This window comes from Antechinus flavipes, chromosome X (assembly GCF_016432865.1).
Source record: "Antechinus flavipes isolate AdamAnt ecotype Samford, QLD, Australia chromosome X, AdamAnt_v2, whole genome shotgun sequence".
Lineage (NCBI taxonomy): Eukaryota > Metazoa > Chordata > Mammalia > Dasyuromorphia > Dasyuridae > Antechinus > Antechinus flavipes.
In genome coordinates, this window is record NC_067404.1 from 71,908,180 (window position 1) to 71,919,262 (window position 11,083).

Genomic DNA, 11,083 nt, shown 5'->3' on the forward strand with positions numbered 1-11,083 from the left:
AACTTTATATCGACAGAATCCATGCCAGGGTAATTTTTTACAACATTATCCCTTGCACTCGCTTCTGTTCCGATTTTTCCCCTCCCTCCCTCCACCCCCTCCCCTAGATGGCAAGCAGTCCTATATATGTTAGATATGTCAGCACATAAAAATTAATGAAATCTCAAGGCCGTACTGACTTCGGCGCCATTTTATTTTACAGTGGATAAGCAGAAGGGGGTGGGGTCAGAAGACACGCATGCTCACAATGGGAACTGGGCGGGGTCTATTAGCTAGCGGTAACCAGGTAACCATCTTCCCGCGCGTTCTCCTCACAGCTGGTCTCGCGGCTCACTCTGGGCGCCTCGAAGTCAGCTGTCCTCCTCAGAAACTGCCCTACCACGGATTTTTCTCTTGTCCTCGACGACTTTTTGTTCTTTTGTCCTCCCGGGAGACCTTTTGTTCTCCCCGGGAGATCTTTTGGTCCTCGGAGACCATTCCTCGAGCTTTTTCCTCTCCCCTGAGACTATTCTCCCGGGAGACTTTTTCTCCTCAGAGACCTGCGGCCTTTTCCAGAGATTTCTCTCAGCGCCTTTTTGTTCTCCTGGGAGACTTATTCTCCTCAGAGACTTTTCTCCTGCTCGAAAGATTTTTCTCCTCACTTTTTTTATCCCCTAACTTTTTTCAAGAGACTTTTCGCCTCCTCAGAGACTTTTCCTTTGCCTCCCCGGAGACTTTTCATCTTCCCCGAGATTTTTCCTTCCCCTTTCTTCCTCGCCTCCCCCTTTCCTCTTCCCCTCCCCCACCTGCCATAGGAAGAGACCGTTAGCGCCGCCATCTTGCCTCGCAGCAGCATCACCATTATCCTCCTCGAAGTTGTGGTCGTCATCAGCAAATAGCCGGTCGGTGACGTGTGACTGAGTGAGTGTGACCCTCCGTCTGTCCGTGGGTCCGTGGGGGTCAGGCCTTCACCTCCCTCCCCAGCCCTTGCCCCACTGGTCCCCCTCTCTCGGGTGGGTCCCCTGCCCTATTCATCAGATCCCTGCCTTAGGCGGCTTCACAGTAGGCCTCTTCTTCCCCCACTTCAGGAGGCCTTGTGGTAGGCCTCCTCCCCCACCACCTCAGGTGGCCTCCCCCTAGGCCTCCCCGGCCTCACTTGTGAAGCCTCCTCGGCCACCACCAAAGGTGGCCTGTGCTAGGCCTCGGGCATCAAATCAAGCAGTCTCGCGCTAGGCCTCCCCGGCCTGCCGCGAGGCCTCCTCGGCAACCACTTCAGGCGGCCTCGTGCTAGGCCTCCGCCTTCACATCAGGCGATTCCCCGGCCTGCCGTGAGGCCTCCTCGGCAACACTTCAGGCGGCCTCGTGCTAGGCCTCCGCCTTCACATCAGGCGATTCCCCGGCCTGCCGCGAGGCTCCTCGGCAACCACTTCAGGCGGTCTCGCGCTAGGCCTTCTCGGCCCCACCTCAAGCAGCCTCCTTCCTGCCAGGCCTCCCCATCCTCCCGGGAGGCCTCCTCCGCCACCACCTCAGGTGGCCTTGCACTAGGCCTCCTCCGCCACCACCTCAGGCGGTCTAGTGCTAGGCCTCCTCCCCCATCAGCATCACCAAGGCCTCATCCACCTGAGTGCCCTACTCTGAGCCGCCTTCTTCCCTTTCCCCGCCCCCGCCAGGGCCCCGGCCTTGGCCATCCCCCTCCCCGCTGCCGCCCTCCCCCTCTCCTCAGGCACTGAAGCTACAGACACAGTCATGGCGACACCCACGTCCCCCTCAGACATGGAGATCGCGGAATGGGAGCTGGCCTCCTGCAGCGCCACTAGCAACACCGCCGCAGGGACCGCCGCTTCGGTGATGACGACCCCAGGCCCGACGACCCCAGACCCAGCGACCTCCGCTTCGGGGATGACGACTCCAGGCCCAGCGACCTCTGCTTCGGTGATGACGACTCCTGCCGCAGCGACCTCCACTTCAGTGCTGAGAACTCCAACATCCTTGGTGTCCATGGCATCCCTAGGCACAGACGAGGAAGAGGAAGAGGACTCTATGCTGATGGGCTACGGCGTAGTCACTCGGGCAGTTGTCGCCATCGAGCGGGAACTCCACGGTTTAGATGTCAGCAACGGCTGGCCCCAAGCCTTCCTGGAAGTGGCAGACCTGTGCCACGACTACCCATACCGCGCCGCTCGCGCCTGGGAGAACAGAGCCCGCAACCGGTACCGGGACGTGAGTCCCTACGATCACAGCCGAGTCCACTTGATGGCGGCCATGCCGGCTATGGGAGGAGGCTACCACCCCGGACTGGGCTTGGCTTTAGCAGCGGGTGGAGGTTCCTCCTCTTCCTCCTCGGCCTCCTCGAGCCTGGGAGACCGAGGGGGAGGCGGGGACGAGAACAACGACTACATCAACGCCAACTTCGTGGTGGTAGAAGAGGCCCAGCGGAGATACATCCTGACGCAGGGGCCCCTGCCCAACACCTCCGGCCACTTCTGGCTCATGGTGTGGCAGCAGAACAGCAGGGGCGTGATCATGCTCAACCGGCTGGTGGAGAAAGAGACCGTCAAGTGCTCCCAATACTGGCCCCCTTGTCAGGGCCAGGTCATACTCTTTGAAGAGGTGGGCATCAGTGTGCAAATGCTGGGGGAAGAAGTGAAGCCCTACTACGAAGTCCACTACCTGAGGCTGGAGAACATGATGACCGGGGAGTCTAAAACCGTCTCCCATTTCCACTACACCAGCTGGCCGGACTTCGGGGTGCCGGAGTCACCCGCCTCTTTCCTTGCTTTTCTTTTCATGGTGAGGGAGTCCGGCTCCCTTAACGACGAGCAGGGCACTGTGGTCATTCACTGCAGCGCGGGCATCGGTCGCTCAGGCACCTTTGCTCTGATTGACAGCTGCCTGATCCTTTTGGAGAAGAGAGAGAACCGCTTTTCTCTGAACATCAGACAAGCCTTGGTGAACCTGAGAAAGTACCGGATGGGACTTATTCAGACCCCAGAACAGCTGAGATTCTCCTATGTAGCTATCGTGGAAGGGGCAAAGTACCTCATGGGAGATCAAAGCGTTAGGAAAAAGTGGAAAGCACTTACTCAAGAAGACCATTCTCGCAGTTATAGCTTTGATAGTTCTCCACCTCCAAGCGGAATAACTAAAAAGTGCAAAGCTCTGAAGCTGGTTCTAGATGAAGAAGAAGAAACCTCCGACTCCGACTCCGACTCCGACTCCGACTCGGACGACCTAGATGACGACGACTCAGATTATTCCGATCTAGCCACCAGAATGCCAGACTCCGGAGAAGAGAGCTGTGAACCTTCTACCCGCAAACGGAGTCGAGAGGAAAGCAAAGGCGATTCCAGTCAAGAGGAGGGTCACAAAAAGGACAAGAAGTCCAAGGTCCCATCTAAAAGAAAAAGGCCCAATCCACCAGACCTGTGAATAATTGAGGCATCCAAAAGACGGCCTCAAACCTCTTCCATCAAAGGGAAGAAAAGGCCTCAAAGATACCTGTTGCAACATGACCTGTACACATGCACACAAAAGAGCCCCACGGGGCGGAACCTTTGTTAATGTTAAGTGTTGTAGAGGTTTAAAAAACCTTTAGAGCTTTAAAAATGCATAAATTAGATTAGCTATTTACTTTGAAAAGTGCTTATACAAATTGTAGGAAGAGAGAAAATGGAAGAAAACACTTCCATTATGCTACCATTCTTTTGGTATTTTTATGTTTTGGGTAGCATTAAGTTTTTGGTTTTGACGAAAAAATATATTATTTTCTTATTTGAAATCTCATTTTAGTTGCTGAAGGATCATAATCCTTGTCTTTTGAAAAATTTAATGCTATGTGATAAACTTAATATTGAATAGTAATACAAGGAAAGAGGAGGTTTACATTCCTGGAAATATTTATTTCACTCCTTAAGTTACTTAGTGACTATTTACATTTCTTTGCCAGGATTAAATGTTTTAATTGAAAAAATATTAAAGCTTTGAATAACAGCTGTATCATTTGCCAAGCATCTTAGTAACTTCAAGTAGAGATTCATTTTAAATAATTTATAGCAAACTTAATACTGCATAGCAATACAACTAAGTAACTTGTTTAGTATCTATTTACATTAGCAGACAAATATTTATTTAACTATTTAAAGTCAATATTCAACTATTTAAGGTACTTAGTAACCATTTAAGTTATTTTACCAACATTAAATGTTTTAATAACAAAAAACCTTAAGATAAGTATCAGTTTAACATGTGTTTTATTAATTTCAAAGATAGACTGATTTGTAATAATTTGCTATAAGCTTGATATTCAACATCATAAACTTGCTCAGCAATGATTTGCATTTCCATCAATTTAAATTGATTAAAATATAACAACTTTTCAGTCTTCAACAGCTTTCTTGTCTATTTCTTCTCATTTATTTTTCCCTTTATATGGTGCAATAATACATAATGAAGCCAGAAAAAGAAGTTGAAGCAAGGTTTTAACAAACCATATAAGCCAAACAGAACGGGTTATATTTTATCAGTGAATCAGAAAGTAGTCCTTACGGTTGATTGAGCTGGGGAATAATATGATCAGATGTGGGTTTAAAGCAAGTGAGTTTGGCAGGTGTGTGTGTGTGTGTGTGTGTGTGTGTGTGTGTGTGTGTGTGAGTGTGTAAGATGCACTGAGATGAAGAGGTTTGAGGGCAGGGAGACCCCTGATAGCTAAGGTCATTATAGTTTTATCATTGTCCTTATGTAGGTCCTAAATGTTAAATGTGATTTCTTATTTTTTGAAGTTTTCACGTTCTTTACACTTACACCAATCTTTACCACTCTATAAAGAAATAAAATTGAACTCTACACTAAGACTTTGGGGACACTATATTACACGCAGAAGCAACTTTTAAAAAGTTTAATTTAAAATTACTATCCTCAAGTTCTCTACTTAAATCTTACTAAGAATTTTTGTTTTAATTTCTAGACATAACTATTTGTTTTCGATACAGTCTGGTCTCATCTCTGACCCCAAGTGCAATAATTAGTCAATACCCTGGATTCACTGTGATCTCAAATGGCTCTTTTCTGTTTTAATTAGTAAGATTCTTCAGGCAACTAAGCTGACAGTCAATGATGAATCCTCCAGTTTGAGCTTTCTTTCGGATTGTCTTTCTTCTCTGTTTGGCTTTGTGAAAATAATTGAAATGTCTTTTTGTGGATTCATTTTACATGAAGGAGCTAAACGCAAAAATAGTGAGAGAATTTTTTAAAAGCCAACACTTCCCCAATGACCTTCTCTATTCATGGAAAAGCCAGAAGGCGTCTTATGTTTTTGTTTTGTTTTGTTTTGTTTTTAAATACAGCCAATTCTCACCAGGGTGGCTATATACATGAATTTTAAATGTTATCTGTTAACTTTTATTCATAGTTTTGATTACATGGGAATACACCACATACTTTATAATAGAGATCAGGATTAACGTGAATTTATGGCTGACAAGAGTAAGGGTCCATTTTAGGCCTTATTGCTGCAGTGGGTTGGTGCTTTAAATGATCTCCAATATTCTGATACAGTTAATATGTCCCTTCTCTCCCCTTCCTTCATGGTGGGCTATCAAATGATCACACTTGGCTTTGCAACTCAAAGGCACTTGACATGTTATCTATCGTTCATTGGGATCTCCCTTTTTTATCCTGCTCTTTTACCAAGCCCCAAGCACTCCACAGCACCTGCTTCAGCGGCCTCTGTGGCTGTTGGAACAATCTTGCCTATCTATTCTGCCCAGGGAAGTCTTCGCTTGGGGTAGATGCTCTTCTGACTCCCTGAAGGGTTTGGGACCCCTCAGTGACCCTCGATCTTCTTTGGCCGGTCTTCCAAAAATGATTTACCTAGCTATGGCCTTGGCGCTACAACTTTTTAGAGCCACGGATGAGAATTGAGTGAATCAGATGGACACCAAAGAGGGAAATCATCCCTGGAAAGGGCCCGCCCGCCCTCCCAGAGGTATTAGTCTTACCTTGACTTCAGTACAATGAAGTCATTTTGAGCCTCTTTGAAAATGAAAGACAACATTCAGGCAACTCTGTAAGAGGGTGGTGAAGAGGGTTTCTCAAAGATTCTGGTGAGAGAGGGCTAGTTCTAGCAGATCCTGCTGAGCTGGAAAGGCTTCACATAGGAGTTTAGAGATGAATTGGGTGTCACTCCAAGGTTCAGAGAAGCTCATCCCTAGGATGACTATAGGATGATGAATTTTTCAACCACAGCATTTCTTGAAAGCCTCCTCCTAAACTGTAGAGTGTTATGATCTTCTTCAATGAAGGGAGTGCCCATGTGGGTAAAATTACAGATCCTTGGCAAGTAGCAAGATACTGTGTATTATAGCAATCTATGTGTATGTTTCCCCCATTATATCATTAGTTCCATGAGGACAGGGATCCTATCTTTTCTAAACTTTCTATCCTTCTCAACATCTAGCAGAGTATTTTCTGCACAGCAGGTGCTTAGTCAACATTCATTAAATTAACCCTTTTACTTTGGTCTTACTTTAATTCATGCCTGCAGGAAAACTTTGCCTATGTGTTTTCTTTGTGTGTATAACTGTTTCATTCTCATTGAATGAAAAGATGCCCAATGTCACCAGCTGTGCCTTGGGCATTTCCAATTCATCTGATGACCTCAGAACAGTAATTAAACAGGAGTCAAGTGCTCTTCACAGCAAAGCACAGTCCTACAAATATCAGAAGGAACAGGATCCCAAAGGGCGCCAAGAAATTGTCAGCTGTTTGGAATCTGTTTGATGGGGAACGAAGACATTTCTCTCTTTCCGAACTCAATCCTCAACTTCTATGTATGTATTTCTTTTTCTTTCCCTTAAATTTGCAACTCACTCAATACTACTCACTAAATATTGTTTGCCTCTGAAAGAGACACTGCCGCTAATCAAGAGACTGGTTTACTAAATAGGAGGGATTTAAGTGTCACAGAGAATGGAGGTCGTCACATACCTGTTGTTCACCACTGTTCACTACCACTTTGTTGTTCATCACCGCTTTCGGCAGAATAATTTTTTTTTTTTTTTTTGATTTGTGACTTTTTATTTTTTCCCATCAAATATTTTTTTTTCCAACTTTTCTGAGATTTGGGTTCCACATTTTTTCTCACTCCTTTCCCTCCCCTCTCCCCAGTCCAGCAAGCAATCTAATCTAGGTGGTACATGTACTATCATTTAAAACATTTCCATATTAGTAAAATACGTGAGAAAAAAATCAGAGCTAAAGAGAAAACCCATAAAAAAGAAAATAGAAAAAAAGTGACAATAGTCTACTCTGGTCTGCATTCAATGTCCATGGTTCTTTCTCTGGATGTGAATGGCATTTTCTATTACAAGTCTTTTGGAATTGTCTTGAATCACTGTATTGCTGAGAAGAGCTAAATCTATCATCGTTGATCATCACACAATTTTTTTCTTTTTTTTTAATTAAAGCTTTTTATTTTCAAAACATATGCATGGATAAATTTTCAGCATTAACCCTTGCAAAACCTTGTGTTCCAAATTTATACCCCCCTTTCTTCCTACCTCCTCTCCTAGATGGCAAGTAATCCAATACATGTTAAACATGTTTAAAAATGTTAAATCATATATACACACACACACACATATTTATGCAATTATCAGATCATCACATAATCTTGCTATTACTATGCACAGTGTTATCCTGGCTCTGTTCACTTCACTCAGTATCAGTTCACATAAGTCTTTCCAGGTTTTTCTGAAATCTTCCTGCTCATCATTTTTTTTGGCACAATAGTATTCCATTACATTCCTATGCCACCGTTTGTTCAGCCATTCCCCAATTGATGGACGTCCCCTCAATCTCCAATTCCTTGCCAGTTTTGATAAAATTATAACACTTTCTAAAGAGGCCCCCGTGTCTAAGGGAATGCCTAAAGTTTGCTAGTCCCTTAAACTTAAGTATATAGTGTTCCTGAGTACCAATTTCTCTCCTTTATTCTGAAGCTCACAAGCTCATGACCTAGTGATAGACAAAATAAAACATCAATTAAAACATCAATTTAGCTGGCTTTGTGAGCGGATTGCTTCTTCATTTTCACTTCTCTTCTTTCATAATATCTCAGCAGGACATTCCCTTATCAAGACACCTCTGCCGTGATATTTGTGGAAATGTGTATGGAGGAACTGCACATGTTTAACATATATTGGATCACTTGTCAACTGGGAGAGAGGTTGGGGGGAAAAGACGGGGTTTTTGTAGGGGGTGAATGTCAAAAAAAATCCATGTATATATTTAGAAAATAAAAAGCTATAATTTTAAAAAATTGAATAAGAAATAGAATTTTTAAAAAACCCACTTCTGCCATTCAGTCAGCACCCATTTTGAACCTAAATGTCTATCGCATGCCCTGTCTCCCTATTTACTATTATCCTAATAACTAATCATGCAAAATTTACAAGGAAACTTTTCATTTAAGGTTTTTATGTCTTACATGACACTGATTTGGGACAAAACAATACACAATAATGTCGGTTAGTGATTTAACTTAATCAGTTTGCTTTTATACAAGGACCCTGATCTCTAGAACATCATGTAGTGAGCCTCCACAATGTCCTCCCACCCTAGAAAGTACATTTTTTCCTGAGATTGGGATGTGATTTTCATGGTCAGTCTCTATTTCCTAATGCTTGGCTTCTTTCAATATTGACTGACTTCCATATGAAACAAGATAATCTAAAATTGCATTGATTGAAGTACAGTAATGAGATCAAGGGGGGAGGGGTACATTATATTATTCCCAGGATAACCTCAGAGTATACAGTATTTTCAAGTATCTGAAGTGCTTTGTTCTGCTTGTCCCCGGGGTGCCAAAATAATAACTGTGGGTAAAAGCTACAAAAAGATTTCCGCTGTCTGCAAAGAAAAACTTCCTAACAATTAGGGTAGATTAAAGAGGAGTAGAATGCTTCAAGAATTCATCACTAGAGGTCTTCAAAGAAAGACCTGCTAGCCAATTACCGGAGGATTCCTCTTTGACTAAATATCAGATTAGATGATCTCTGAAGTCCCTTCCAACTCCAAGTTTCTGTAGGAGGTGGGGTGGGATGAGGGTGGGACTGGTCAAGTCACATCTAGGATGTCACTAAGTCCTGCTGTTTCATTTTGGTTTTTTGGAAGGACATTGCCAAACTGCAGAGTGTCGAAGAAAAGGCTATACATTATAATAACTCAGGTTTGCACAGTGCTTTCAGGTTTAAAAAGTACTTCCTTCATCACAACCTGCTGAGATAGGTAGTGCAAATATTATTGTATGCATTTTACAGATGTGGAAGCTAAGGCCTAAAGAAGTTGTGGTTTGCCTCCAGTCACATAACTATTAAGCATGGGAGTTAGAATTCAAACTCAGATCTCCTGACTCCAGGTCCAGTGTGCTTCCCTGACACTCAAAGAATTATTATTATTGTAGATGAATCCAGTACATAATGAATCCTTAGCTCTTTTAATATTTTGTATGGTCATATTATCATTATCTATTCTAGTATTTCCTGTTGTTGTTTTTTCAATTCTATGCACATCTGTGAACTTTCTGGGTTACAGAAGGTAAACTGGCCTTGCTTTCCAAGCCTTCTCTCCAGCCAGCCATCTGCCTTCATCCTCTCCTGTATATCACCCAAACACCCACCATTCATTTTCCATCCACATGACAACTACCCCACTGCAGATCAAAACTGGCATGTCTAAGCCTAATTCCAAAGAAGCCCAAATTCTTGGAACATACTGAAGACATCTTCAAACACTAAGTGCCAAAGGACTTAGCTGCCATATGAGTAGTAAAATGCTGCAGCAGCAGGGTTTTTGTTTTGCCAATTTATATTCCCTAACCCCCTGTTCTGTTTTTGAGAATGTACCTACAATATCTTCCAACCCTCTATATTCAGGGGGAAAGTCCTCATTTAGTTAAAATATCCTCTATAATTTGTCTTTGGTGATTTATGAGGATATCCTAGCATCAGGAAGAATTAACACAATCTAAATCTTTTTTTCTTACCTAGAGCCCTCTTTGATTAAGGAAATTATTAGAGATTCTCTCCCTCTCTTGAAATTGTCCTCATTTCAAAATCTCTATACAAAAATAAGAATCATTATATATGATAACAGCGCTTGATGAGCTCAAGTCACCAGGCTCAGATGAACTCCATCCTTGGGTTCTAAAAGAACTGGCAAATATTATTGCTACCTGTGGACTTGGAAAAATTGAGGCATGAGAAATGTGGCACACAACTGGGGAAGGGCAAACCTCTCAGTTTTCAAAAAAAAGGGGATAGAGTCTAGTCTTTTATGCATTTAACTAATCAATTACCTTGACTTCAATTCCTGGAAAAATTCTAGAGTAGATTATTCAAGCAATGGTTGATGAACATCTAAAATAAGTAAGGAGCGATTTGAAAGAGACAGCATTGCTTCGCAAAGAACAGATCGTGACAGAATGACCTCATTGTCCTGTTTGGACAAAGTTATTAGGGGTTCATTCAGGGAAATGTTGTAGGAACCTTTCTTTTTTTTATTTAGTAATATTTTATTTTTTTCCAATTACATGTAAAGATAGTTTCCAATATTCATCTTTCTAAAATTTTGAAATCCACATTTTTCTCTGTCCCAACCTTCTTTCCCCCCTTCCCAATCTGATATCGGTTATACACGTACAATCATGTTAAACATATTTCCACATTAATCACGTTGTAAAAGAAGAATCAGAACACAAGGAAAAAGATACAAGAAAGAAAGAACAACAAAAAAACCCTTTTTGAGTCAAAATAGTATACATTCAGACCCCATAGTTCTTTCTCTAGATGGTACCTCTCTTTTGGCAACACATTTGTTTTTCTGGTTTACAAGCTGCAGAAGTGGAAGGCAGAGCACGTACCACTTGACAGTTTGTTTTGTTTTAAGGATCCTGGCAGCCCAAACATGTTTATAAGCTTACTGATCTGTGATTTCATCAATGAGGGACCTCCCTCCATGAATACAGACTATAGACTCTCCAAGCCTTCCCATTTGGTATGATTCTTATGCATGCTTTCCCATAAATCCTCCATAGATTACCTACTTA

The 11,083-nt window shown here is 43.1% G+C and overlaps 1 protein-coding gene across 1 annotated transcript; it reads left to right on the forward strand.

The window, feature by feature from the left end:
* The first annotated feature begins 2,190 nt into the window (after window positions 1–2,190).
* LOC127542642 (tyrosine-protein phosphatase non-receptor type 2-like) lies at window positions 2,191–3,560 on the forward strand. The gene has a single exon (XM_051968382.1). The coding sequence runs from the start codon at window positions 2,233–2,235 to the stop codon at window positions 3,406–3,408; it is 1,176 nt and encodes a 391-aa protein (XP_051824342.1). The 5' UTR covers window positions 2,191–2,232; the 3' UTR covers window positions 3,409–3,560.
* The last annotated feature ends 7,523 nt before the right edge of the window (window positions 3,561–11,083 follow it).

Excerpts from the sequence above, each read along its gene's own strand:
- LOC127542642 (XM_051968382.1), top strand. The coding sequence starts at position 2,233 with ATGGCGGCCATGCCGGCTATGGGAGGAGGCTACCACCCCGGACTGGGC.